Source organism: Numida meleagris, chromosome 25 (assembly GCF_002078875.1).
Source record: "Numida meleagris isolate 19003 breed g44 Domestic line chromosome 25, NumMel1.0, whole genome shotgun sequence".
Lineage (NCBI taxonomy): Eukaryota > Metazoa > Chordata > Aves > Galliformes > Numididae > Numida > Numida meleagris.
In genome coordinates this window covers 4,454,429-4,481,748 of record NC_034433.1, presented here as the reverse complement: position 1 = coordinate 4,481,748, position 27,320 = coordinate 4,454,429, and the positions used below count along the sequence as shown (strand labels likewise).

Sequence of the window (27,320 nt, the reverse complement as noted above, 5' to 3'; positions counted from 1 at the left end):
GAAACAGATCCTGAAGCACCTGTCCCGGTGAGGCACCCGCGGGGCGCTCCGTGTGTGTGTGTGGGGGGGGGCACGAGGTCCGCCCGCCCCTATGGCCGCGCTGTTTGTGCCGGGGGGGTCCGGCCCTCCCGGAGGAGGGAGGAGTGGGGAGCGCGGTGACGGGGTTCGCTGCGTTCAGGGGCTGGTTCTGTCGGTTTCGGTGAGGCTGGGGAGAGGCGGCACCGGGCGGTGCGCTCCGTGCCGAAGGGTTTCGGGAATGGCGGCTTTTTTTTCGGCTCCGCGCTGACCTTGGGTGGGTTCCGCTGCCTCAGTTTCCCTGAGGTGCGGAGCGGAGCGGTGCCGCTGTGCGCACAGTGCCGAGCCGTGGAACGCTGAGACTGAGGCACGCTGCCTTCACAGCCGTAGAACCGTTTGAGTTCAGGGGACCTGTAAAGGCCATCAGGTCCCACGCCCTGCAGTGCACAGGGACGCCCACAGCTCCATCAGCGCCCACAGCCCCGTCCCCTGCCCGTGGGGGTCTCCAGGAGTTGGGCACCACGGCCTCTGGGCAGCCTGTGCAGTGCCTCACCGCCCTGATTGCAAAACCTTCCTTATATCCAGTCCCCTCTTTTAGTTTCCGACCCTTTTCCCCTTGTCCTGTCGCACAGACTCTGCTATAGTCTGTCCCCTTTTCTTACAGCCCCTTCAGATACTGAAGGCCGCTCTCAGTTCTCCCCGCATCCTCCTCTTCTCCGGGCTGCACAGCCCCGGCTCCCAGCCCGTCCTCGCAGGGAGGTGTCCATCCCTGCGACCGCTTCTGTGGCCCCTCCTGTGTGCGCTGTGAGCTGGGCTGATGGAGTCCTCTCTGTGCCTCTGACAGAGAGACTCAGTTATAAAGCGAGGGGCACAATATCGTAGCAACTTCCCCAGGATTCCATGGGATCGGTGCTGGAGTGAGGAATTAACGCTGGGAGTCCTCTCCCTGGAGCTGCGCTGAGAGCTTCTGGATCCTGGGAAGAATCCCTGCAAACTTTAATCGAGCTCCACGAAGTGTCCGTCTGCGGTGGTCCAGACGCGGCGGTTGCTCAGTGCTCCGTGCAGTACGGCCTGCTGCTGGGTTTGTTGCCCACATTTCTGCTTATCTGACATCACACATCGCCATGCCTCTCGTGTCGTTCCATCTCCAAGCATGGCACGTCCGTGATGGATTCAGCTCCCCGACCTTCGGGGGGCACTGAAGGATTTGTAGCGAGGAGAGGTGGATGAGAGCAGCAGCTCCTGCAGGCTGAGCCTTATTTCTCCATGCCACTTTGCCCAGGGTTACAGCATGTATTTGGGGGTGCTTGGTCTGATTCTGCCCCATTCTCACTTAAGTATTGCGGGTGCTTTGCAGGAATGCATTTTGAACACTGATATTGTATTAAAAAGGTGACGTTTTTCCATTCCAGTTCCGTTTGCTGCAGATACCTCGGCTTCACACTCCCTTTGGGTTTTTCTTTCTGCTATGCTCATTTGCCCGGAAGAATTTCACCGCTGAATCTTTAACCCGCCTTTATTTCCAGCTTTCCATTTGCATATGAAGTAATTCCTTGTTCCTTGTATTATATCTTCATTTGAAGCCTGGCGTGTGCTTTTGTTCCTTCTGTCTCTGCACATTTGCAAGGAAGGGGATCAGAGAGGCAGAAAGACCAGGGAGATGTGAAGGAGTTCTTTCACACCAGCTGTTCAGACGGAGTGAATGCCATCGGTGTCCCGTGGGATGCCAGTGGCAGCTTGCAGAGATCTGTGAAGCTGAGTTTCCCCACTGGTGGCAGAGCTGCTGTGGGTGTTTTTGGAGGGCTTTGCCTGTGCTGCGTGTGAGCTGGGACTTGGAGGAGGCAATGTTCATCGCAGGGATTTCTCTGTCATCGTGTACATTGCTTCGCTTCTCTTGGCTGCTTTGTTTTCCTCCTTCCCCAGCTTTGGAAGCTGCTGAATGAAGGGCGATATTTGGACACTGAGCTTCCTGATGAAGGCTGAAGCCAAGCTGTGCCCGGCAGGTGCAGGGCTGCACAGCCCCCATCGATCCTATCAGTTGTCACTTGCTCCTCCACGCAGGTGCTGTACAGAGGATGAGGCACGGGAGGAGCTGTGGAACTGTGCTGCATAGCGCGGTATTCGAGCCACCTTTTGGGGTAAATAAAGGAGGTTTTAGAAGCAGAACTAAAAATATATCCTAGAAAACAAAACAATTTGTTACCACGTGCACGATGCAACACTTTGATGCGTGTAAATGTAGGTCAGATAGGCAGCCAGGAGGAATGACATTTCTTTCATGTGACCCCTCGTAAACCGGAGTGCATCTCAGCGCAGCACGTCCAGCTCACAGCTCTCTGAGCCGTGGCAAGACTGCCTTGCCTCCTCCCCTTTCTGTTTGCAGCTGCATGTAACCTTTGCAGCAGATAAAGCCCCTGCTGGCACATTAGCCTGCAGTGTATCCTTAGTTTCCTCTAGATCAGTTTAGCAGTTGGAAATATGTGGGTGCTGCAGACTGCGCCTAGCTAGGGATGCATAAGGCTGCTGTGTTATGAAATAACGCAGGTCCAAGAACCTCAGAATCCCTTCTTGGCCATAAAAATCCATTTCTTATTGCCCCTTCCAAGCAAGGGCTGCTTCTGCTCCGTGTGCATTGCCTGCTTCTCTGGGAGGTTTCAGGTCTGTTTGCTTCTCATTTCTCATCCTGAAGTGCTTTGCAGCGTTGCTGTGTGCTCAAACACTGGGCTGCAGCTGTGGCCTTGCAGTGACACCCAGAGAGGTGGGATGTTCAGTGAGGATGTACTGGAAACCCTCTGCTTTAGAAGGGCCTGCTGCCACTGTCAGGGGTGCAGAAACCCTCTGAGGTTCTTCCAGTTTCCTGACCTTGATTCTAAATTAACTGCCAGAAATGGAAGGAACGTGGTGGGTAGGGAGAGAAGCAGGGAGATCATGTCTGGGAATGGGCTGATGAAGTCTGCGTCCCGTGAGATGATTTGGGCAGAAGGGACCTCCAGAGGACCCCCACCTGGGACACAGACTCTGCTGGAATTGGCACTAACGTTACAGTTTTAGCTGGAGCTGATTTCGTGATCTCCTTCAGTGATCAGGGAAATTTCTCCTTCTGAAGACCATAATTGGCCTAAGGTAGCTGGGAAATAAGTGAAAGCACAAAGCTGCTAGCAGATAAAAATTGATGGTAGAACAGCCATTGCTTTCCCATCTGCAAAGCATCTGTTCCTGCTTTGGGTGCGTTCTGTTCAGTCAGGTAACGGAATCACAGCATTGTCTCAGCTGGAAAAGTCCTTCAGGGTCCTCAGGCCCAACCATCAAGCTGATGCTGCTGGGTCCCATCTCCAAACCGTGTCCCTCGGTGCCACATCCACACATTTCCTAAACACCCCCAGGGATGGAGACCTCCCCACCTCCCCGGGCAGCCCCTTCCAACGCTTGGCTGCCCTCTCTGTAGAGAAATTCTTCCTCATTCTGATCTAAACCTCTCGTGATGCCACTTGAGACCTTTTCCTCGTGTCCTATCGCTTGACACCTGAGAAAGGAGCCGGACACCTCCTCGCTGAGCCTCCTGCCTGGTGCCTGTAGGGCCGTGGGCTCTCCCCTCCGCCTCCTTCTCTCCACACTCGTGTATTTTGCTTTCTCATCTCTTCGTCAACTTCCTTGCTCTTCATCTGAGCATTCGTCCTGCAGGGAGCTGAGCCCAGTGTTTGACCAGGTGCCTTTCCAGCCGCTCTTCCCCAAGCCTGCACTGCTGCACGGGCTCCTTGTGACCCATGGCTGGATGCCGTGCATCCGGACTCAGCTCGTCCATTCAGATCCCTCTGCAGAGCCCTCAGCCCTTAAGGGGAAGTTTTCTTATCTTACTCTAGTACCTTTTTGGTGGTTCTTTTTTTTTCTTTTTTTAAATTAAATATTGAGGAACTCCGTATGCAAAGTCAAAAGCTCAAGGTGTTGTAGAGTTACTTAATAAACAGCTGCTAATTCCTTGTTCAAACAGGGGTGGGGAAGGAGAGCGTACGCATGACAGGATGTGACATTTATCTTTCACAGAAAGTAATCTCTAATGCTAATCAGGGTTGCTGTGCTGCAATTTGCCAAATTGTTGTTTGATGAAACGTCCGTCAGCTGCTGGCCGCAAGGTGCTTGCAACTGCTTCCACTCAGCTCAAGAGAGCAACGTGTGCCGTTTCTGGAATGCTAAATAGGCTCTCGTTAAAGCAGAAAGAAATGGCACTTCCATCACTCAGGCTGCATGCATCTTCCCACAGCAGCTGGGCTTGGTGGAGCATTGCACTGATGCAGTGCAAGCTCCCCACGCTGCCGGTGCTCTGCAGACCGAGCAGTCTGCTCGCAGCAGGGGCTGTCCTCGGTGTGTTTTATTGCTCTGGGGCTCCTTGAGTTGGCTCCTTCTCCACCAACTCTGAATTATGTCCTCGCTGTGGACTTCCTGCCATTGGGAAAGAAAAGCGCGGCTCAGATCGCAAGAATCTGAGAAGTGGGGCTTCTGCCTGGCATGAAGGAGTGGAAATGCTGTATTTGCTTAAACGCTTCTTCCTCGTTTTGTCTGTGCGTTGTTACTCACTTGAGGGTTGGTCTTGGGAAATTCCCTGGCAGCTGCAGAGGGTTTGTGTTCCAGACTTCATGGGGCAGTGCCATTTAAACCTCCTGGAACTCCAGGCCAACGAGCTGGAAATAGCAAAACCGATCCTCTGCACAGTGCAGTTCCACCCTGCTGACATCCCTGCCTCCTTCCCAAGCAGGTTCACGTGTGCTTTGCTTTACCAATCTCCAAGTGCCAAAGGAGTTGGCGGTGGTGTAAGAAATCTCCCTAATGTGGAGTTCAGTCCTTTTCTGGTTTTTAGAGTGTTTTGGGGTGTGTGAGCGGGGAGGCAGCCTTCGGGGAATGATGCAGTCTCTTTCATCTGCTTGGAGACGTTGGTTGTCCTCAAGAGTTTCACTTTGAATTGAATTTCTAAGTCTTCTGGCTGTCGTTGCATTGTATTGCAACAGATAACGCTGGTCTGGGAGCTGAGGGAACTGATAAGAGAACTGATAAGGTGTTGCTTTGGGCATTTAGTGGTGGGAGTGCCTCTGCCCTTAGATTTGGGCTGTTGAGTGGTCTGGCCCTTTATCAGCACAGTCCTTGCTTGGACAAACAGAACATGGATTGTATGTACCACTGCTGCCTTGAAATTGTCAGACAGCAGCACGCTGAATTCACCTGATAAGGAGCAGACCGGCGTGGTGCTGGAGTCTGGTTGCATGCAGCGTGCAGGGAGCGTGTTCTGCAGCTGGAATAGGGTGAGCTCATCAGGTTTCTTGCAGCGGGACCAAACATTGCTGCCTGCCCACCCAGCATACCCCAGCACTGGGTGCAGCAGAGCTGGAGTCACAGGGGGGGTTTCCATGGGATGGTTTCCATAAGATTCCATCATCTCGACAATGAGTTCGTTAGGTATCAATCAAACTTCCTTCAATTCTAAATGCCTTTATACTAATTAGGTTGGATAGGGTACTACCTGGATTGGTACTAGAGGCCATACTTCATGCATACAGCACTGGGCATCAATTAGTCTCATTTTCTGCTCATTTCTCTTCCTTGGCTGCAGATCTGCGTCTTGGTGCTGGGTAACGCTGTGACCAGGCAGATTGCACTGGGGTTGGATGAAACCGACTTGTGTGGCTTTGCTTCCTGAAAGGGCTTTTCTTCCTCTTCCCATGTGCCTTCAAGGCAGCAGTTTTCCTCCCTTTTTGTAGAAGTTTCGATCGCTTGCCCAGTTTTATTTCCTCCAGAATCATCTTTCAGTTCATCCTCAGACACGTGTTTTGCAGTCAGAGCTTCTGCTGTTGTCTGCCTCGAAAGCCCCCCCCGAGCTCGCTGACCTTTTCTTTTGCCACTCGTGACTTTTTTCTCCAAGTGAGCGTGACCTCTGCGCCTCGTGAGACAAGGAGGGTTAGCATGAAAGGAAGCGTCCGAGCACAGAGATGTGGGGATTGTAGGGCTTCCCAAGCAAAATGATGGAAATCCCATGAGATTGCCTGTCCGAAGCTAACCCAGCAAGGCTCTGGAATGATTCTGGGCAAGGAGCAAATCCGCATTGGCTAGAATATAGTGATTTTACACGACTAAATCTAGTTCTTCTGTCATAGTTGCTTAAAATACGATTTGCGTTCCCATTCAGAGCATGCATTCATCCTTCATTCTCACCCTTCCCAAGGCAAGAACCGTGCCCGCAGTGGTTTCCCTGCAGCCCTCATTGCTGCTGGGCCCTTTTCAGACTGCAGCTGACTATTTGCCCTCTCCCCAGCTCGCTGTGATTTGGGTATTTTTCCATCTGCTCTCTGCAGTGGTGGCAACTACTGCGAGTTATTTGCTCCTGCCAATAGATGCACTAAATAAAATCAAGGTCGCTGGTGTCCTGCTAATTAGTTCTCACATATGATAACCATAGTAACGAAGATATTAATAGAAATGAGTGTTTTGCTGTGTGGGTGCGGGTTGCATACAATGGGTGGTGATTAGTGGGTAATTGCAAACGATGGCTGAGGCAGAAGATGTGCTGATGTTGGGGTCCGTGTGCCATGTGGCAGCAGCTGATGAGAGAGATGGCTCCAAAGAGAGGTGTTGTGTTCTCCAACATCTTCACTGGACATTATCTGTGTGTTTGGTTGGATGCAGTGTGACAGGCTGCTACACATGTGGACATGGATTTTTTATTTATGGTTAGAGCCTGCCTTAAGGCCAGCTGTAAGACTCCTTCTTGCAGTCAGTGGGTTTGCAGCCTCCGGATCTCCCAGCTGGTGAATGGGGCAGTCCTTCATGCAGGAGTGGCATCATTTCTTGTCCATGTGCTCAAGCTGATGATGGAGCAGACAGATGAATGCTCCTGTGCCTTCCCCACATACAGCATGCGATGAGGCAGCAAAGCAAAGGGAATCCCTGAAGACCAAGGGTTCCTGTAAAGAGCACGGTGCTTTTCGGCCAGATCCCAAGGAGCTGCTGAGGGTTCCCTCATCTGGGTGGCATTAGCTGCTTAGCAAAGAGCAAGGCCTTCATTCTGCCAAGAAATTAGGATGGCACTGTTCACTGCTGCGTGTCTGCTGGTTGAAAACTGTAATGCATAATTCAAAATGGGAAGAAATGGGGGAAAGCAGACAGCAGGGAAATCTCTGCAAACCACCGGCGTAAGGAGGAGCCTTGACCCAGCAGGGCTCCCCTCGTAACATCTGTTAGAAGCTTCTAGCTGGTTTTTCCTGTCATCTTAACTGCAAATACGGGAAGATTTGTCAGTCACCCGAAGGCTTTCCATGGATGCAGGTGACTGGGATGCTCCGTTGGCTGTCAGCTGCTGGCCAGCAGATGCTGCCAGAGAGGAGACATTGCTCATGGCATGGGAGTGGATGCGTTTGTGCTTGTGTACACAGCTGCAGAATGCCTTTGTGACTCTGCAGGACAACTCTCTAAAGGGTGGGAAAAGATTTTCTGCATTGACTTTTGTCATGGTGATGTTAGCAGGCTCAAAAGGAGCGCTGTCCTGTGAGTTCACTGGCTTAGTGCTGCATGACTTCAGCCAGAGTTAGGGGGAAAAAAAAGCAACTATCCCACACAGTCAGTTTTCCTAATAGCGACTGGTTTCATTCATTTTTCTCTAGGCCAGCAATCCATGCTGCCAAAAATGTTACTGCTGATGAGTATGAATGCAGCAAGCCTGCCAACAAGCAGCTAAAATTGTCTGCTCTCAGGCTCTGCCCTTCCCGTGACAGTGACCAAAGCAGTTCTTTTCAAGAAGTAATTTGGCATCTGTGAGCTTCCAGCTTTGCAGGCATACGTCGTCTCTGTTCCTTTTGCGTGCCCCACTAACGTGCGTTAGATACATCAAAGTGTCTCACATCTGAGGATGCTTTCCTCTGTAGATTCCTATAGAGGGATGAACGGAGAGCAGGGAGGTGGTGATGGGCAGAGCTTCAGGAATTTCACTGTGTGGTTTGGGGGAATGAATTTGTTCAGGTTTACATTTATGCTTATGATGCTTGCAGCTTCTGTTGCTCTGCGGTCGGTGGGGTCTGGGAGCTGTCCTTTGGGGGCAGGACAGCACGTTTTGGTGCACTTACAATCCCTTTGGAAAGAGGCTCTTGGGCAGAGTCTGGCAGTGCCTGTGGTGCTTTCCTCATCCGCACACAGGATTTCTGCAGCCTTTCCCTGCAGATGAACACAAACATTTGTTTCGGGCTGGATCGTGTTTCACTCCGCTCTCTCTGCAGTGTCTGGTGTCACGGCTTCACCCTCCTGTCCCTGCGTGCCCGGGGTTATTTTTGATGCACATATGTACTGAGTAAAGCAGTTCTCTGCTGAGACGTCTTCTATTTTGTTTCTACAGTACCCACCCAGGCGCTCGGCCCGGGGTGAAGATGTCAGATTGCTGCAGCGGATCGCTCCCTGCTCAGCCCTGTGAGCTTAACAGTGCCGGGTGCTTTTCTCACTGTGATTGTTTTATTCCCAGAACCCTCTCGCTCGAGTGAGCATGATTACAACAGCTTTCAACAGAGCTGCTTCACTAAGGCAAAGCAGATATTGCCTCTGGAGGTATTGGGTGTAATGCAAGACGCAGGTCTTCCATCGGCAGCGCCTCTGGCTCAGGGAGGTGGCCCATCACACAGTGCCTGGCTCTGGTTCTGCAGCAGCAGGAGACAGCACCAGGAAGGAGGGATGAAGGCAGCACCTAGCAACGGGCAGACTCAGAGCTGTGCACGCTGCTCGGCTGGGGGAGGTTGCTGTGTCGTAATGTAGGGCTGACATCAGCACCTCGTCACCATTTGTGCGAACAAAATGCTCAGTTTGGAAAGGAGCTTTTCTTGCAGTTTGCTCTGGGCTGGCGGACAAGCAGCTGCTGCTGGCATCTGGGGCAGGTTGGTAGCACGGCCCAGTGGCTGTGCCCATTGTCATCCCAGCAGCAGTGCTCTGCATCCTCCTCCCCTCTGCTCCCTTCAGCAGCGCCAGCGCTTGGTGCACGATGCCCTGTAAGCCTTCCCCAGGGAATCAGACCACACTGGAGGTGCAGGGAGAGGAGAGAGAATGGTGACGTGTGACTGCAGCCTTATCCCGTTTGTGCTGACAATAGAGTCTTTCTTCTGCTTTCTGGGGCACTGTGCTGAATTAGAATGAATATTAGCTTGGAGGAATGTGTGAAATAAGCTCTGGCTTCAGCAGTGAGTAAATCAGCTGGCAGGAAGTCTTCAGCTTTGTGAGGGGCTGCAGTGTGCTGGGTCCGTGGTGTTTTTAATGACGTCAGAGTTTTTCAGGTTGGCAACAGAATGTGCTGCTCTTCACCAGCCCTGCTGGAACCATTCCATCCGTTGCACTTAAATCTCGGGCACGTAAGGGAGATAGCAGGCTGCATGCAGGAGTGGTGCCCAGAATAAGCCCCTGGAGGAGGAACTGGGAGCAGAGGGAGCAGGGTGCTGGATGCCATCGGAGAGGATGGGAGTTTGGGCTGAGGGTTGGGTTGCAATGGACCTGGTTGCTGACCTGAGAGCTTGCGAGGCTGCTGTTTGAAGAGACTGCAATACAAATAATTTATGAATGGTCTTTTACTTTCCTCTGTCCTTATTACCTAGAAAAACCTGGGTAATAGGGCACTTCATCACTGATTTGGCACTCTTAGGGGGAGCAAAGTTGTTCTGTTGTGGCCTGGCTTTGTTTGTGTCCTGAGGCAGTTCTGCTGAATTCTGCCTTTCCACGGCTTTAGATGGAATTTTCAGTTCCTTGAATTTGATTTAAAAAGAAAAATAAAATAAAATCCCTTCAAGTGTCAAAACGTAAAGGGTTTTTTGGGGGATTTTTTTTTTTTTTTGGAAAAACCAACTTGCCTTGGGTCTAAAAATGTCAAAAAGCTTAAACAAAGAAGAAAGCAGATTCTTTTCACTTAACATCCCCTTCCAAAGGCTCCTTGGGTCTCAGCAGCTTTGCTTGGTGTTGTTTTGAAAGTCTCTTCTTTCCTCTCTGGTAGGTTTACCAAGAATCTCTCTCCAGACAAAATCAACCTGAGCACCCTGAAGGGGCAGGGGCAGCTGACCAACCTGGAGCTGGATGAGGAGGTGCTGCAGAATGTGCTGGAGCTGCCCACCTGGCTTGCTATCACCCGGGTCTACTGCAACAAAGCATCCATCAGGGTGAGCAGAGGGGGCTGCGGTCCTGTCCCTGGGTTTGACCCACACCCTTCTTTTAATTCACCCTTGACTTCATATCCAGAGCACGCCGTGGCAAAGAACCTCACAGCTCAACTGCATGCTTGCTTTTCCTTGTATCAAGCCTGTATATATTAGTTTTAGTTGATAATGTGGTAGTGCTCTTTAGAAGAAGTGGTGGAGAATGACTCCCTGCTCATTTTAGGGTTTTACAGACCTTTCTGTTTCAGCATTTCCTCCTGTTTTCCTGTTATTTTGATAGCAGAGCTGTGTCTTCCCTCGTCCCCGCTGACTTGTTTTTTTAATGCTAAGGAATCAACACAGACCTCCAATGGGAATAGGGAGCAGAGACAAATGGAGTGCAGTTACCTGAAAGCCTAATTATGCTGTGAGGTATTGTAAAATAAATTGAGCTTAAGTCTTCATTGTTGAAAATGGAGCTCTTAAGAAATATGTGAATGGCACATGTGAAAAGCTGTATGCTCTGCACTCATTCAGCCACTGTTGGCTGTTCACATGCATAATGGCTGGAATTGGGCACGCATGGGCAGTTGGACTTTTGCACTCTGACCCCTCTTAGAAATTCTCCTCCTTGTGCTTTTTAGAGCACAAAATTGATTTTTTTTCAGTTGATGTGAAATGCCAGACTGCTTAATCTCAGCTGGTGCTAACCATAGCTGCATTACTTGAATGCACAGTTTTTTAGGATATGGAAGAGACTTGCTCTGATGGTTCTACTCTGCCAAGTGACAATGGAAATGAACCTGTCTTACTCATCTGATGTGTTCCATCCGTTTTTAGAGTCAGATCTGCTTAATATAGTACTGAACATTTGTTCTCCTTGTACAAGAACTGCAGAATAAGTGTGGCTGCAGTAAAATAAAACAAGATCTTTTTGGGTTGTATTGAGTCTTCAAAAGAGTGAGCTGACTTCCAGCAACGGCAGCAATTAGTTGTAAATGCTGTGTGGACAAGAACATTTTCCATAAAGGAAGAGGAGGAATCTGAATTTGACCTACTGAGCAACTATTACTCATGATGACATACAAGATGCAAAAGCTAGGCTGGGCTTGTAGGGCTGGCAGCTGGAATGTCTTCTCACTTGCCTTTGTGAGCCTGTTTGACCTGGATTTCATAGAGATGATGGACTGTCACAGTGGTCATTTCTCAGAGCAGAACTTTGAGCTCAAATCATTCCCCACGATTTCCTAAATTTTCCAGTGCAAAGGTAACTCTTGTCATCTTACCTTTATTGTTTCAGATCCAGTGGACAAAGCTGAAAACGCACCCGATCTGTTTGGTAACGTTCATTCTCTTGTTCATTCCTTGTCTTCATAATTCTGTGAGAGGAAACTGTGAAGTGCATGCTCAGATCTTGACCTGAAGCCTCCAGGCCCTTAGAGCACAGGGGGAGGGGGAATTCTGAGAACAGTTCTGTTAGAAGGAGGGTGACCTCCCATGAGATTCCCATTTCCCTGCAGGGTGCAGCTGGGCTGAGCTCTTGGTGAAGTTCAGGGTGACGTTGTGCCTGGCTTTTATAGTTTATTTTTCCCCCACTTCTGAGGATTTGGATTACCCAACAATTCTGGCACTGATGATGTGAGAACTTCAGCACGAGGCTGAGGGACGTGAGGCTGCACAGCTGCGTTATAGCGGCCCTAGAGTCACAGAGCTAAGGGTGTAAGGCTGATCTCGAGCCTTGGTCTTGTATTTACTGCTCCTGTGTTTTGTCTTCCTAGTATCTGGATAAAGTGGAGGTAGAGATGCGAACATGTGAAGAGCCTCGGCCACCCAATGGACAGTCTCCCATTGCTCTTGCTGCCGGCCAGAGGTCAGCCCCCTGAGCCCCATGGCTTCTTTCTGACATCCTGGGGTTTGGGTATGGGCTGTTGTTCTCGACAATTAACCACTGACCTCTGGGGGTTCTGGTTTTAGTGGTTCTAATGTTGCTTACAAACCTCTGTGCGTACCACAGTCTCTACCTGATGACTTAAAGGATCTTCTCTTTGCAGTGAATACGGCTTTGCTGAAAAGGTCGTGGAGGGGATGTTTATTGTTGTCAATTCCATCACTATCAAGATTCACTCCAAGGCCTTTCATGCTTCTTTTGAGCTATGGCAGCTTCAAGGCTACAGCGTCAACCCCAACTGGCAGCAGAGCGACCTGCGGCTCACCCGCATCACTGATCCGCAGAGAGGGGAGGTAAAGAGCCTTCAGATGTTGCCTGACCTGGAGCATGTCTGATTTTGTGCAGGGACTGCAGAGGAGAGATAGATGTATTAGACTGGTCTCTGCGGCCTTGTTTCATTCCGCATCTTTAAAGGGTTCGGTTTAATCCTGGCAGCTGATGAAAATCTCAGCATTTCCCTATTTTCCTCTTTCTGGGTAGGTTTTGACGTTCAAAGAACTCACCTGGCAGACACTACGGATTGAAGCAGATGCAACTGACAATGGTGATCAGGATCCTGTTACTACTCCTCTGAGACTCATTACGAACCAGGGGAGGATACAGATCTCTCTCAAGAGAAGGGTGAGTGTTTCAGCCATCCTTTGGAGGGTGCATTCTCACTGCCTGCTGCAGCGATGATGCACATTTCCTCCCACATCCCTCAGCAATGGTTCACAAGTGCTGAGTCTGAGCTGATGTACTGCTCTGCTTTCTGTTGGAAACAGTTGTGTTCTAACCAAATGTCAAAGCAGTTTATTTCCCAGGGGAGAATAATATGTGTGGAGCAAGATTTAAAATCCATTTTCTCATCCCAAGAAGATCTGTCATCTGTTTACTGGGAGCTGGAAGCCTGCTAGCCTTGCTTTTAGCTGTCAGCAGAAATGTGATGATGAGTGGATGTGATGATAAGTTGCAAAAAATTGTCATCTCTTTTTTTCTTCCTTAAATGGCCAGCAATTTCCCTTCCAAAGAGAAGGTAGCTTTGACTCCTTTCCTTCTCAGATGAGAGCAATGTGGGCATCCCCCAGATGAGTTAACTTCTCTCTCATCTGAGTTTCAGAGCAGAATCTCTACTTCGTGCTACAGCTTCTGTGTGTTTGAGGAAAGTGTACTGTGAGCAGTTCTTAGTCCTTGACACCTTCTTGCTGTTTCAGACCAAAGACTGCAATGTGATGGCATCTAAGCTGATGTTTCTCCTTGACGACCTTCTCTGGGTGCTGACAGACTCTCAGCTGAAAGCAATGATGAAATATGCAGAGTCTCTGAGTGAAGCCATGGAGAAATCTGCTCAGCAGAGGAAGAGCTTGGCACCAGACTCAGTGCAGGTGAGTGAGCCATGATTCGGATGTTGGGTTGTCAGGAGAGAGGAAAAGACAGAGAGAGAACGCTTGAATTTTTGCAACTGTTCTCCTTTGTTCTTTGGTTTACATATAGCTTAGCAGTCTATGAGAGTCTTAAAGCAGCTGTTCTAAGCAGTAACCTTGAACATCCCTTACCACTTGTTTTTTATGTTCTTTTCCAAAATCCTGTTCTAATTAATTGTTTGATGAACGTCATAAAATTAATACATAGGGCAGAGGACAAAAAGTGTTTTTAGAGGGGGAAGAGGAATATCACTGGTAGTGGAAGCTCTGGGGAAGGAGGGCTGTGCATGTAGTGCAGTGAGATTACATGGAAGGAGGGTCAGGAATACTTTGCCCTTTTGATCTCAGTCTTAGAATGTCTTCCAAGATGAGCTCTTACCATGCTTGTTTTTTTCCTAACAGATCACACCACCAGCTCCAAGTACCCAGCAGTCCTGGTCTCAACCATTTGGAGTCAGCCCAAATGCAACTAGCATTGGTCAGTACTTCGATAAACATGACATGAAAGAGTCATCATACCACCTCCTCATCTCACGCCTGGATCTGCACATTTGTGATGACAGCCACACTCGAGAGTCAGGTAACTGAGAGCAGAATCAGGAGGAAAAAAGTAATCCAGTCGTCTTCTCTCTTGAAGGAGGATTTTCCTCTGGAAAATCTCCTGGTAATTGCAGTGAGAAGCATAGTTGACAGGAGCCTGGAAAGCAGTGGGGTCTTGTAATTTGGTATTGGAGATTCTGGGTCTGGTTCTTATGATATAAACTGTTGCCTTGTTAAATTTGACTCCCCTTTTCCTCACCTAGGACAAGATTTTGATAGAGCTCTTTAAAAGCAGATACCAGCCATGGTAACAGTCGGTGATGGCAATAAAAGCAGCATTGTTCTGAATTATCCTGAGTCAGGGTTTGAATTGCAGAGCTGATCACAGTTTTCTTTGTTCCATTTCTCACAGGCACTTTGAAGCACGGGATGCTGGGAGGTGCAATGCAGCTGACCTTCAGGCGGATGGCTTTCGACTATTATCCTTTCCATAGGGCAGGTAAGAGGTGTGTGTCCTTCCAGCCTGAGAAGAGAGAGAAGAACTTGAAGAATGGTGATGCTGTGAGGCTTCAGGCAGGACAAGAAGAAAGGGCTACACAAAGGACCTGGATCTTAAATCCTTATGGGCAGGGTTAATCTAATTTACCTCTTGATGGAAGAATAACAAGTTGTTGGCAGAGGACAGTGCAAAGAAGGGAATGAGCTGCTGCCTGTCATAAAACCATAAAGTTGGAACTTTGGATTTCCTTTTGGTTGCTTAAGGTCTGGACCTGGTTCTGACATCTACCTAATCAATTTGAAAGGGTTGTATCCCAGGAGAAAATGTGTTTGTGGTTAACTAGGGATGCAAGAAAATGTGTCACCATGGCATTCTTCCCAGCACTTGTATTTCAAACACTGGCGGGGGTAGCACCAGAATGTGATATCAACCAAGGGGAATGCTTTAAAGATTGATATTGGTTTAAGGGGAACAAGAGGGTTGTGAGTATCCAGGAACCTCATTTTAAAGCCGGTATGTTTACTTTAATGCAGGAGAAGCCTGCAAGCATTGGGTGAGGTACAGTGAGGCAATGGAGACGCGGGGACAGTGGGCAAGAAGGTTGGTCAGTGAATTTCAGGGCAAGGTTGAGAAGCATTACGAAGAAATGGATGCTGCATTCACCAAGACTCCACTTTCTCCCTTCAAAAAGAAACCAGGTAATGATGTTTGATGAAACTCCTGGTAAAGCTGGAGATGGTAACAGTTGTTCCAGCAACATCTCTAGCTCCCTTTCCCTGACTTAGCAGCTTGATCTGTCATGCAGAAATGCACAGCACACCAAAAATTATAAATTTAATGGCAAAGTACAATGGATGCCATATTGGAATAATACTGCAGCAAGAATGGACAGACCTAGCTTATTTTTTGTCTTCTTTAAGTCAATGTATAATGAGTAAATGAAATAGCCTGAGCAGCAGAAGGTAGCTGAAGTGTAGCTGAAGAACTTCCTCTGTTGCTGCAGATCACGCTGCTCTTTCATGATGTGTTTCCTTTACAAGTACTAAGCGTTGGGTTTTTTTCCTGCCTCACTGTGCCCATCTGTTTCTAATTCTGGGGCTGTTATTTCTGCTCTGTAAGCGCATCTGTGTTGGAGCTGATGGTGACATTCATTACAAAGGCGTTGAGTAAAACCCTTCTGCTTTCCCATCCCCACAGATGCATTGTTGAGTCCTCATAAGAGCCCCTTTGAGAAGGGCCGTGGGCCTCCCTCAAGTCTGCCCCAACTCCGGCACCCTCCCTGGCACCGGCTTCGATCCAGCTGTGTGGTGGTGCGCGTGGACGACTTGGATGTTCACCAGGTAGGGCTCTGAGCAGTGCCCGGGGATGTCCGTGTCATTTTTGTTTGAAGAAATTTAATTGGGTATGATGCAAATAAATAGCACAAATCTCTGGGCCAATCAACATGCCGCAACCGAGGAACCCGAATGCCACGATTGTGTTGCACGCGCAGCTTTGAAAACAAGCATCAAGTGTTGATAATTGTCACGTTCAGAGGAAGTTGCATGCAGAACCACAGAGTTTCTGTGCTCTTTGTGTTCGCGTTCACTTTCAGACTTCCTTAGGCAAGCCCGAGATAAAAGATTTGATGCATTTGAGAAGTTAGTGAGGATATGGATTTTTGACAGAGGAGGAATACATCTGCCCTCATGCTTTCTGACCCAGGACAGAAAGGATCACTAGAGTGGATCAGACCCTGCGTCCATACACCCTGTACCCATTGTGAGAGCACGATCTGTACCAGATACTGTAAAGCATTTACTGACGTGCTGTTAATCCTGAAGAAAGTGATTTGGGTTCTGTTTATTCACGTCACCTAAATCTGATCGTTATGGCTCTTAATAGCAGTGACCTGGGATATAAATCATAGAATCATAGAATGGTTTGGGTTGGAAGGGGCCCCAAGGATCATCAAGTTCCAACCCCCCTGTCACAGACAGGGCCACCAACCTCCAGATCTGGCACTAGCCCAGGTTGCCCAGGGCTCCATCCAACCTGGTCTTGAACACCTCCAGGGACAGAGCATCCACAGCCTCTCTGGGCAGCCCGTTCCAGCACCTCACTGCTCTCTCTGTGAAGAACTCCTCCCTGACATCCAGTCCAAACCTTCCCTCCTTGAGCTTAAAACCATTCCCCCTTGTCCTATCACTATCTACCCTTGTAAAAAGTTGATTCCCCTCCTGTTTATAATCCCCTTTTAAATACTGGAAGAATAGATGTATAAAAAAAGAACTGAATTCCCTCGAAGGAGAGGAGTTGACAGTATTAGCAGGCAGAAAAACGTTGTATCATTACTGGAAAGCTGAGTGTGTTTGATGTGTAAATGAGACAAATTGAATGTAGGAGACTGCAGGCTTACTGGGACACTTTCTTTTGCCAAATACAGGTTCTGCACAGCTGCATACCATTTGTGTTTTCAGGTTTCCACAGCTGGTCAGCATAGTAAGAAACCTTCCACCTTGCTTTCGTGTAGTAGAAAATTCCTCAACCTACCAGATCAGGTCTCTGCAATCCATATTGAATTCACAGAGTATTACTTCCCAGACAATCAAGATTTTCCAGGTAATACACCAAGGTTAGCACCTTCTTTCATAAGTTCCTTTAAAAACCAGTCAATATTTTAATTCCTTAGGTGCGTTAACCATTTTGAAGGTTCTCTGGATGTCCACGTCCTTCCAGTTTCCTGATGTTTGCACGTTTGCCTTTCTAAATTATTATTTTTTAAATCTTTGAGATAGTGCTATAGAGTTTGCCTGGTGCAAAATGTGGAGGGAAAGTTGTACTTGAAAAACAATGAACCCAAAAGGATATTGAAGGACCTGCTTTGGTTAATGCTTGGGGTTCTGCTTTGTTGATCCACACTGGAGTGGGGACCCCAGGGAGCTCTGGGTGCTCTGCAGCTGGCTTGGTGTGAGAACTGGAACGCATCACTTCTCTGCTGCTTCTCAGCTTTTCACTTTCACTGAGAGGTGGATGTTAAAGCCTTGTGCTTTGGTGTTTTCAGTGCAGGCACGCTGAGCTGCAGAGTGCTTGAAGTGTCTTTGCTGCTATTATTAATCTGTTTGGATTCTGTTTTGTTCCAGTTCCTTGCCCAAACCTGTATGTACAGCTGAATGGTCTGACGCTTACCCTGGATACAGCAAGCATGCTCTGGATAAACCTCTTCTGTCTGGATCTTTATCGCAGCTTGGAGCAGTTCAAAGCCATCTACAAGCTGGAGGACTCAGGCCAACGTGACGAGCATGTTGATGTCCGACTGGATGGCTTCCGGCTGAAGGTACCATTCATTTCCTCCTTATCACAGTCTTCAAGGTCTCTCCCTCTCTGTTGCAGAAGTAACATGAGACCAGGAAACAGCTGGAGTCCAGGATGAGCAAACAAAACCTCCACCTTTCTTCTGTCCACTGCTTGTGTTGGTTTTGTTTTCATCTGTGGGCAGTAAAACAAGCGTTTGAGTTCTAATTCAGAATAGACAGACCAGTCAGAATTTATGAAAGCAGTTTCAAGGAGAAATTGCTGGTTCAGGTAACCAGAAGTTGCTTTCTGGACTTTGGAAGTTGCTTTGACTCTCATACCGTTCCCAGTGTGTCTGTTGCATTGACATCCTATGGCATTTGCAACTGACTATTCTAGATGATATTTTCCTTGTGTCTCATTTCTCTTCCCTGATTTGTAAATTTTATTTGATTTCTCAGATGAGAATGTGGTGAGAGTCTAGTCCAGTTCTTGGGATGTTAGTAGTGACCACGGCATCTCAGCTGTTTGTATATTCCACAGCTGACTTTCTGTGTAAATGGCCAGGATGGGGTTCTGTTCATTTCCCCTCTTGCTGCTTTACTTGTAACATCTTTGTCTTTCTTGTAGCTCAGCATCCCTGTGGAGAAGAAAGTCTCTGACCATCAGGATCGTCCGCAGTCACTCTGCATTCGCGCATCAGAGATGACTGCCACCAACACCCGCCATGCTCCCTTCTGCAGCTGCCAGGACCTCCAGAGCCTCTTCCGTAAATTTGCTGGTTCAGAATTCTTCCACTCCAGCTACACCCAGTTCCCAAGGTCTCAGGACAATTTTAACCTCCTCCATACCCTTTTCTTGCGCCATGCCTATGAGGTGGATGATAGACCTCAGAAGTATATGGGTTTTCCTCAGCCACTGCGCAAAACCTCTGCCTCTGAAGATCTGTGGTCTGTGAATTTCACTGAGCTTTCCCTGGACTTTGAGGGTGCCGAGAGCTCAAAGGGCAGAGCCCTTAGCTTTATTGACCCGTTCCCCCTTTCCATTTGGGCCTGTCTTCCCAAGAGATGGGGGCAAGTTCAGATATCTAAACGACAGCAATCATCTGTCTCCGATTTGAAAATCAAACCTTCTGCCAGTTTTAGCAACCACTCCAAGAATGAGAACCTTTCCAGAGAACACGGGGTTTGTCAAAGATCGAGAACTGACCAGGATCTGAAGAACATCTACAAGGTTCCAGAGACGATGGATGCTCTGGGAGAATCTGAGTGTGAACTTGATGATGGAGTAGATGACAAAGAGCTGGAAGCCTCTGCTGATATCCATGTGCTTTTGTCCTCCTCTGTTCACGTCAAAGTTCGTCTCAACCACTACCAATACTTGGTGCTGCTCAGGATGAAAGAAGTTCTGCAAACACTGCAGGAGCAGTTGACCCAAGATACCCAGGAGGTGATTGGGTGTCCTCTAGATCCCATGTCTGCTTCTGTAGGAGTTATGTTCCACAGTGCTGAAGTGGCCCTACTCATGAACCCTGCACCAGGCTCCTGCGTGGAACCCAAATCCCTCGACTCAGACACAACAAGCCTGATAGAGTCAGAGCTCTCACCTTCAGACAGCAAGGAGGGACTGGCAGCTGAAGAGAAGGAGCTGAAGTCTGAGACCAGTTCAGAAAAGGGAATGTGCAGTACCACAAAGGTCCCAGAGGACAATGAGATTGAAAATACAGGTACCAGTGTAACCAGTGTGCCGCTGGAGAGGCTTCCAAAATCTGCAAGTGACGGAGCTCTGAGTACAACTCCCCAAAGTAAGAGCGTGGAGGAGAAAGGTCTGATAGAGGAAGCACATGAAGCTGTGGAAGCCCTGGTTGCAGAAAGAGCAGAAGAGCCTCACAGCCATCCTCAGAGCCCTGCTGCCCTCCCCACGAGCCCAACCTCCACCAGTGCCGGGCCCCTGGGAGGAGGAAATATCACTCTCAATGGCCAAGCGGAACTCATCCCTTTGAAGAACCTAGAGGTGGAGCTGTCTAGTGCACTGCATATCACAAAGGATGCCACCAAGGAAGCTCTGCATGCGACTATGGACCTCACCAAAGAAGCTATGTCTATAACAAAAGATGCTCTGAGCTTGAGCCGGGAGAAGATGACCTCTACCGTGCAGAAAATGCTCTCTCTTCCCCCAGCCAAGTGAGTGGACTATCCTCCTGCAGGGCTGCTGGGAGGGAGGGAAGATGGAGGCCAGCCACTCCCTCTCTCTGAACCATTTGGACCAGAGAGATGTTAGACCTTCATCTCCTGGGGATAATATAAGTACACTAAAGCCTGCATTGCAAGCATGCAGAATCTAGTGCAGCACCTGTGTAATCCTGACGCTAAGCTGGTGGCCTTTATCCTTTTGTTTGTCTGTTTGTTTTGTAGGGATTCTGTGCCCAAAGCAGAAGAGGGAGCAGTGACTCCAGGCGGGGGTGGCAGCAGCCGGATGCGTTTCTTCTCCATGAAGAGGACGGCATCGCAGCATTCCTTTGATGCCACGTCTGTGGATGGGAGTGGTCCCGAGGATGGGCTGTCTGTGGACAGCGATGGCAGCGATGGCTTTGTAATGCTCACAGACTCTGGTAACCAGGGTCCAGCTGTATCCTCTGCCCCACTCTTATTTCACACCAGCCAGCAGTTTTCTGGCTCACGCTGTGTTCTTATGGGATTCGCTTGTGCCACTCATTCTTTTTGAAGATGATGAGCGTTTCACCCACAGTGGCTCTTCCTGCTTTTGTAGATGCCTTTTTTTGAGATGAAGAATGTTAATGAGTGGGGAGGGTGCCCCCAGCACCATTACAGTGCTATTCTGAGGCATTTGGCCAAACTAGAGTGAGAGCCGGTGTGCAGGTGGGCGGGTGTCCCACAGCTTTTGGGAAGGGTTTCATAAAGAATGGTTGGAAGTAGGGTGCACTGTGCATTGCAGTGAATGTTCTTCAGCTGCACATTGCTTAGATTCATCCAAGGAACAGGAAAGCATTCTCTGGAGGGTGGTTTAGGCTGATAGATCGTGAGATTAGGGCAGATGCTGAGACCAGGACTGCTTAAAACCAGAAAAAGAAACAAGAACCGAGCTGTTGTTGTTGTCACTTCTATTTCAGAGCCCAGCCTGGACCCTCTCCCTTCAGGGCATCTTCTCCGGGTTCATAGCAATGCAGGCAGCAGAGCAAACCTGGTGGCGGAGGACGAGGGTGGAGTGTATCCTGAAATAAACAGCTCGGCTTCGCAGAGCGCAGAGGAGCCCAGCCTGCAGCTGGTCAGAGCTTTGTTCCTTCTCGCTGTGATTTTGTCTCTCACCAGGTCTTGAAGTGAACCATGTGGTGGTGTCTCACTGAGTGAGTTTGTCCCTCGCCGTTTCAGGTGTCTGTCCTTGTACTGAAGATGAACGAGGTGAACTGTGGGATAGAGGCACGAGGTGATGATTTGTCTGTTGCTTTGCAAGTCATGAACGTGGTTCCAGAGCAGCTGAACAATGTTGGGATGTGGCAATACTTGCGTGGCTACGTGGGTAAGATTCTGGCTTTTACAATTGGCTTGTGTGTCAGCCACTCTCAAGGAATCTTCCATTTTAACTTCTGTGTTCACAAAGCTGAAGTGCCTGTACAGTCAAGCTGTACGGTGTCCAGCACAGTGAAACTCTCATCCTCAATAGGGAATTTTTAAATTTCTTCTAGGATGCATCAGATTAGCAAAAAGAGGGATAAAGCTACCTAGGGAAACCCCAAATTATCACTGCCCTGAGAATAACCCTTCTGGGCTGGGGGACTTCCCTGCAGATGTATTCGAGTTTTAAACAAACAAATGAAAAGCACAGAGGCAGCTGCAACCCCAAACTTGTAAGTGCAAACATGGTAAGACTGTGATTTATCCATGCTGCCTATAGCCACGAGGGGGCACAACGAGTACGAGGTTGGGTGGTGGTGCTCAGCTCTGGGAGGCTGAGGGGTGAGGTTCAACTCCTGCAAATGCTCAATGAAGGCCAGTTTTCAAATGTGCTGAGATGGTGAGAGAGGTGGATGGGTCTGAGGGATCAGCGGGGTAGCTTCTGTGATGTGAACTCCTAATGTTTTGAAACCTGGTCTGGTTTCTTGTGAGAGGTGGTTTCAGACTGCTGCCATTGTGAATTTGACTTGGTTCAAGCAAAGGGCTTCTCAGGATACCCATTCTGACCATATAGCTCACTGCTGATGCCATCTCCTGCAGTGAGGTCTTTGAGGGACGTGCTTTAGTGGGCGTTTTGGTGATGGGTTGACTGCTGGACTGCAGTCTGAGTGCTCTTTTCCAACCTTAATGATTCTGTGCTTCCATGATTCTTTCTGCTTCAGGAGATGCAGACGTGGAGAAGCCTTCAGCCCCTGAAGCTGCTAGGACCCAGCCAGCAGTGTGCTTGCGTCTTGAAGCAGGACCTAATGCTGCTGTGCATTCCCCCCTTGCTGTTCAGAACGGCTTCCTTCAAATGCTGGTCCACAGTTACACGGCAGAGTTCTTCATGTCCTCCCTTACCAACCTCGGCCCCTTCCTTGAGGATGAAATTATCCCAGAGGTGATCCCCATGGAGATAGAAGTCGTGGATGCCAAAATCACACTGAAGGTGGGTGTACGGGGAGCCAAGGTGGTATCCTGAGTAAAGCTCACCTGCAATATTCTGCTTGGGAAAGGATGCTGTGGGATTGCTGTGGCTTTCTGCAAAGGTTCTGTTTCCCTGATAGTGTTTTATTTTGTTTCTAATGGACAAATGGGCAACACAAGCTCAGATTGTGGAGAAGCACGAGCCTGACATTCAGGTTCTCTCCCCAGCTTTGCTGATGACCTATTTGCAAGATCAAGGGAAAGAGAATTAAATACCTCTTCCCCAAGTGCTTGTGTGAAGTGAGAATTATTTGACCTTTTCGGTAAAAGTGTAAAGAATTATGAGTGAAAAAAAACACATTATGTAAGAGCTGGTTAACATTTAGAGGGAGACAAAACTGACTTTTTTTGAAAGCAGTAAGTTTGCTCCACTGGCAAGCAGGAACCACAGCGACATGAAGATCTCCAGACTTAGAGATATTGGCTTCATTTTAATAGGTTTTTGAATCAGGAATTTGCAGAACAACTGTGAGAGTAGTCTCACGGGAGACAGGCCTTCCCCAGCCTTTGTTACGGATGTGGCAGAACTGTGCTGTGATCTGTGAGGGTCCTTTTTGCACAAATTAAGTCTCACGTGCAGCTCTGTGTAAATAAAGCCAGGCTTTTCCATGCGGTGAGTGACCTTGGTGAGCTGTGGCAGTGCTGCCAGTTGGTAATGTTCCTCCTGTGAAGGCTGGGGGCAAGGGGATCCCTTTGCCTGTTGCCAGAGCTGTCACAGCAGTTAATCTCTTTTTCTGCCTTTTTTTTTTGTTTTAATTTTTCAGGATGACAGCCCCCAGATATACCCCACCTCCCCTGGCCCTGTTCCTATCACCTTGGCAATAGATCACGTCCTCGTGAAGCGCAGAGATGATGGAGTTTTCTACCTAACAGGTCAGAAATGTCAGGAAATGTGTTTTATCCTCTAGGCCTTGCTGGAGGTAGAGTGCTCTGCTGGGCCTGATCCTAGAGGAGGCTGGAGCTGAAACATGATGGTTGCTGCTGGGAAGGATGGACTCTGTTGTGTGGGCTGTCCCTAATTCTGATTCTTGCAGTCACTTCTGCCAGAATGGGCAAATAATCTTCTGTCTTTAGTGCAAGCATCTGCAGCCTTTGGCTGCTCTGCAGTACTCGTCGCTGGCTGTAGGCATTCCTACTCTCTAGTTCTCACTGCTTTTGTTCTATTGTTTCGACAGAAAATCTGATACCTCGGGGAGAATGGGTTAATACCTAAAACAGTGAACCAGCAGCCTGAATTCATGCCTGGTGTTTCCTCGAGCTCATACAGTCAGGACAGATTTCTGTATCTTCCCATGGTTTAGTTTCTCCATTTTAAAATGGGGATTTTATATATATATATATTTTTTTTTTTTCCCGTGTAAGACAAAAAAGAACATCAAAGTTTTTCTTATAGTCCTAAGAATCCTGTCATATAAATATCTACACCTGAAATATTTTCCATGCTGTTTTTTCCAGCTCCACAAGGGGAGGGCTCACCGAAACTGGAAAAACCTGTGTCAGTTCTTCAGGACCAGAAGGCCCCTGCAGAGTGTGTCTTGGCAGCACCAACAGGAGGAATACGTGGACTGCAGGTGAGTCACTGCTGCCTGGTGCTGTCTAGACAACTAGATAGCTGGCAGTAGGCTGGAAAACAAAGTCTTTTGTCTGCATCTGTTTGCAGTTACTGGTAGGTGTGGTGTGTTGCAGATAGGGAGCGCACACAAAGGCAGTCTGTACCTCCTTTTACAGGCATTCAGAGAAATAAGGGACCAGCTAGCTTGCTGCAGGTCTTATTCCTATGGCTAGAAATGTGAAGAGAAGTCTTAAGAAGAAATAGTGATGAGAAATGAGTCACTGGCAGCCTGAGGTGACTCTGGTGACAGGTATGGAAGTCCTCAGGCACCAGTTAGCAAGTACTTATTCCTGCAAATCAAACTGGGTCACCGTCAGCAAGCTTTTCTGTAGATCAGTGCAGTTAGGTCTGCCCTGCTGCTTACCTTTGTCAACTCCTGCTTTGTTTTTTTTTTTCCCATCTCTTGTAGTTAAAGGAAGTGCCAGAATTGCAAAGAGAGCTTCAGAACATGAAAATCGCCCTTGCAGAAGCCAACATGGACAAGGCTCGCCTTCTGCAGGAAATTAGGAAATACAATCCCCTCTTTGAGCTCTGACAATAGGCTGCAGCTGCTCGGGAGGAGTGGAGACCACCACCAGCACTAAGGCGGCGAGTTTGATTACATTGCTGCTAAACAGGTCAACCTCCTGGAGACTGATCATCGCAAAGAATGGAAACCAACTGTGACTGCAAAATACTCTTAGTACAGGGAGAAAGGACAGAGCTTGGCTGAGCCGCCGCTTTCCTCTGTCCTGGCAATATGGTGCTACCACCTGTCACTGAACCAGGGCAGCGCTCAGTCTGCAAACAAAAGGTCTGAAGTTGGTGTGGGGACACTGTGCCTCTTCATCCACGCGGTGGTGGTGACAGTCTGCTTTCAGCCCTTCTGTCTGGAGATGGTTGGCGTTAGGATTTCTGCTTTTTTTTTTCAGCCTTCCTTTTTGTGTTCTTGCTCAGTGAGACATGCCAAAGAACACAGCAAAAGGAGTACAGTTAAATTCACCGCATCAAGGAGAGACAGAGAATAGGTAGGGCAGAAAATGTGGCTCGGAGCTCTGATGTGAAAGCGTGTGTATTGTCACAGGGAGACAGAAACTGAGCTCAGTGGGGGTGGGAGATGCAGACGGGATTTCCCCGTGTGGAGGAAGGGAGCTACAGCTCATGAACCCCTCAAGAACAGGGCCAGGATAGAAAAGGAATTCCTTCAGGTTTCTTTTCCCACCAGCAGGGAAAAGAAGTGGGAGTATATTAGGCTTAGTCTAGTTCATTCTCAGTCCTGCAGTGTTCGGCTTTATTGATGCAGAAGCACGGAGGAATTCATTATTTCATTACCAAGTGCTGTTTAATCTGTCTTTAATTTTACAGTCAAAGAATAGGGGTGACAGAAGTTGGCTAAACCGTGGAGTGAGACCTTTGTGTTTCCTCTGGGACATGTGGTGTCCCTAAACCATTCTGTTTCCCAAGTTGCACCGGTGGAGACAGGGAACACCAAGAAATAGCTGTCTGCATTCCTGCAGGGTCACGTATTTTTAATAGCACTGAGCTCATGCCCACTCTTAAATATCTTCGAACAGGGATGCTGGTGTGTGGGTCAGGAGCAGGGTGCTGAGCAGGGCCCCCTGGGTGGAGGCTGAGGCTGCTAACTGCTCACTGTGGGATGGAGGTGAAAATGAGCAGGGGTTGTATTCTTACCTTCCCTGGAGCAGCTTGCTTCAGGTCTGTGCGGTTGAATGGGGGACTGGTCTGATTTGTAAAGAAGCTGCCTCTGAAAGTGCGGATGGAAAAAGAAATGGAACCCTGGTAAAAGGGGAAATAAGCACTCGTTTTAAGAGTTAAGAAAGGAAATGTAATTTATGAAGTGCAAGGATCAAATCCGTGGCTGCAGGGAACCAGGTGTGTGGTTTCTTTCTGGACCGGGTAGGACAGGACTACGTGCTGAATGAGGAGCAGCCGTGAGGGGCAGGAGTTGGTCGTGAAGGGAGAAGCTGTTACAGAGGAGAATTGGTGCTGTTCTGGTACAGGATGGAGGAACTTTCACCCCCATCTGTGCTCGGGGTGAATGCCCATCCCTGCCCGTTAAATGTAGCATCTGTACTGCGTGCAGAGTTCGGGGGAGTTCCACGTATTTCAGGCGTTGGATTTTTCCAGGTGTGTTTTCTGATTGTGTGAAGGCACACAGTTCCCAAAATTTTCTTCTGTTGGATTTTTCTTTTTTTGGTGTGTGTGTGTGTAAGCATTACTTTGTTGTAATTAGATTAGATGAAGTAATAGAAGGTTTTAATCCTGCTTGCTATGCAAGGAACAGCCTCTGATTTACAAGCCATGAGTAGCTGAGGCCTGGGAGCTACGCAAAAGAAAGCAATGGTGTGGGAGCTCGGTTTGCTCTGATATACTTGTCCCTGTGCCCAGCTCTGGAGCTGCTGAGCAGTTTGCAGGCACTTTCACACACTCCTGGTGTCATTTGCACTCTCCTTTGCCTCTCGGGGCGGTAGGGATGTATTTGCAGCACGGGGTTGGGCGCGGAGGCGCCTGCTGGCTGTGGTTTGTGGAGAGCTGGGTGCATCCCTTGCTGCTTTGTTAGCTTGCCCTCTGAAAAAGAGGGTACGTACGAGACAGAGGGTGACTGTGTGCTGTCACTGTTAAGGTCATCATCGTGATTCGGTGTCTGACTCCATCAGACTGAAGGTGGCTTTGACTGACCTTTCTTGGAACCAGTGCTCGGACGCTGGGTTTGAACAGCCTCGGGGCAGGCCGTGCTGCTCAAGTGCTGCCAAGCTCTGACTGCCCGTGCCTCCATCAGCTGTGACAGCGGCAGTGAAAGCCTGACCTTCCTTCTGGGAACTGGAAGCGGGCGGGCACAAATGAATGGAAAGGAGGAGAGTTTGCCTTTGGCAGAGGGCTCTGCGCCCGCCGCCCACTCTGCCTGGGCTGGCCCCGATGTTTGGTGCTGTGCCTTTTGCAAGTTTGCTTCCCCTCCTCCTGGTTCCTGTTAGACAACCTCGCTGTTTTCTCTGGAGCGCGTTCTGTGACCCGTCCCCTGCTCGGTGCACAAGTCGGATTTGTGTTGCTGTGTGTGATGGAAGAACGTTCCAGAGCAGCCTGTCGGGGCTGTTCTCTAGAGGAAAATGCACTTTAACTTCCTAAGCATCACCGGGCATTTCCTTCACCGAAACTGCCTCGTGCATAGAAACCAGAAGTAAAAGCAGGGCTCAGAAATGTAAGTTATCTTCCATAGTGAAATAAAACTGTTTTCGTGA

The 27,320-nt window shown here is 48.8% G+C and overlaps 1 protein-coding gene across 1 annotated transcript; it reads left to right on the top strand.

The window, feature by feature from the left end:
* On the top strand, window positions 2–27,320 carry UHRF1BP1 (UHRF1 binding protein 1; the record flags this gene model as incomplete). Its single annotated transcript, XM_021377552.1, has 21 exons — window positions 2–27; window positions 10,013–10,175; window positions 11,452–11,490; window positions 11,930–12,021; window positions 12,203–12,392; window positions 12,580–12,720; window positions 13,293–13,463; window positions 13,905–14,082; window positions 14,455–14,541; window positions 15,075–15,239; window positions 15,739–15,881; window positions 17,001–17,142; window positions 17,664–17,857; window positions 18,445–19,997; window positions 20,229–20,425; window positions 20,945–21,099; window positions 21,204–21,351; window positions 22,169–22,434; window positions 23,237–23,345; window positions 23,928–24,043; window positions 24,494–27,320. Coding segments are annotated over 21 exons (4,401 nt in total), but the record flags the coding sequence as incomplete, so codon positions are not given.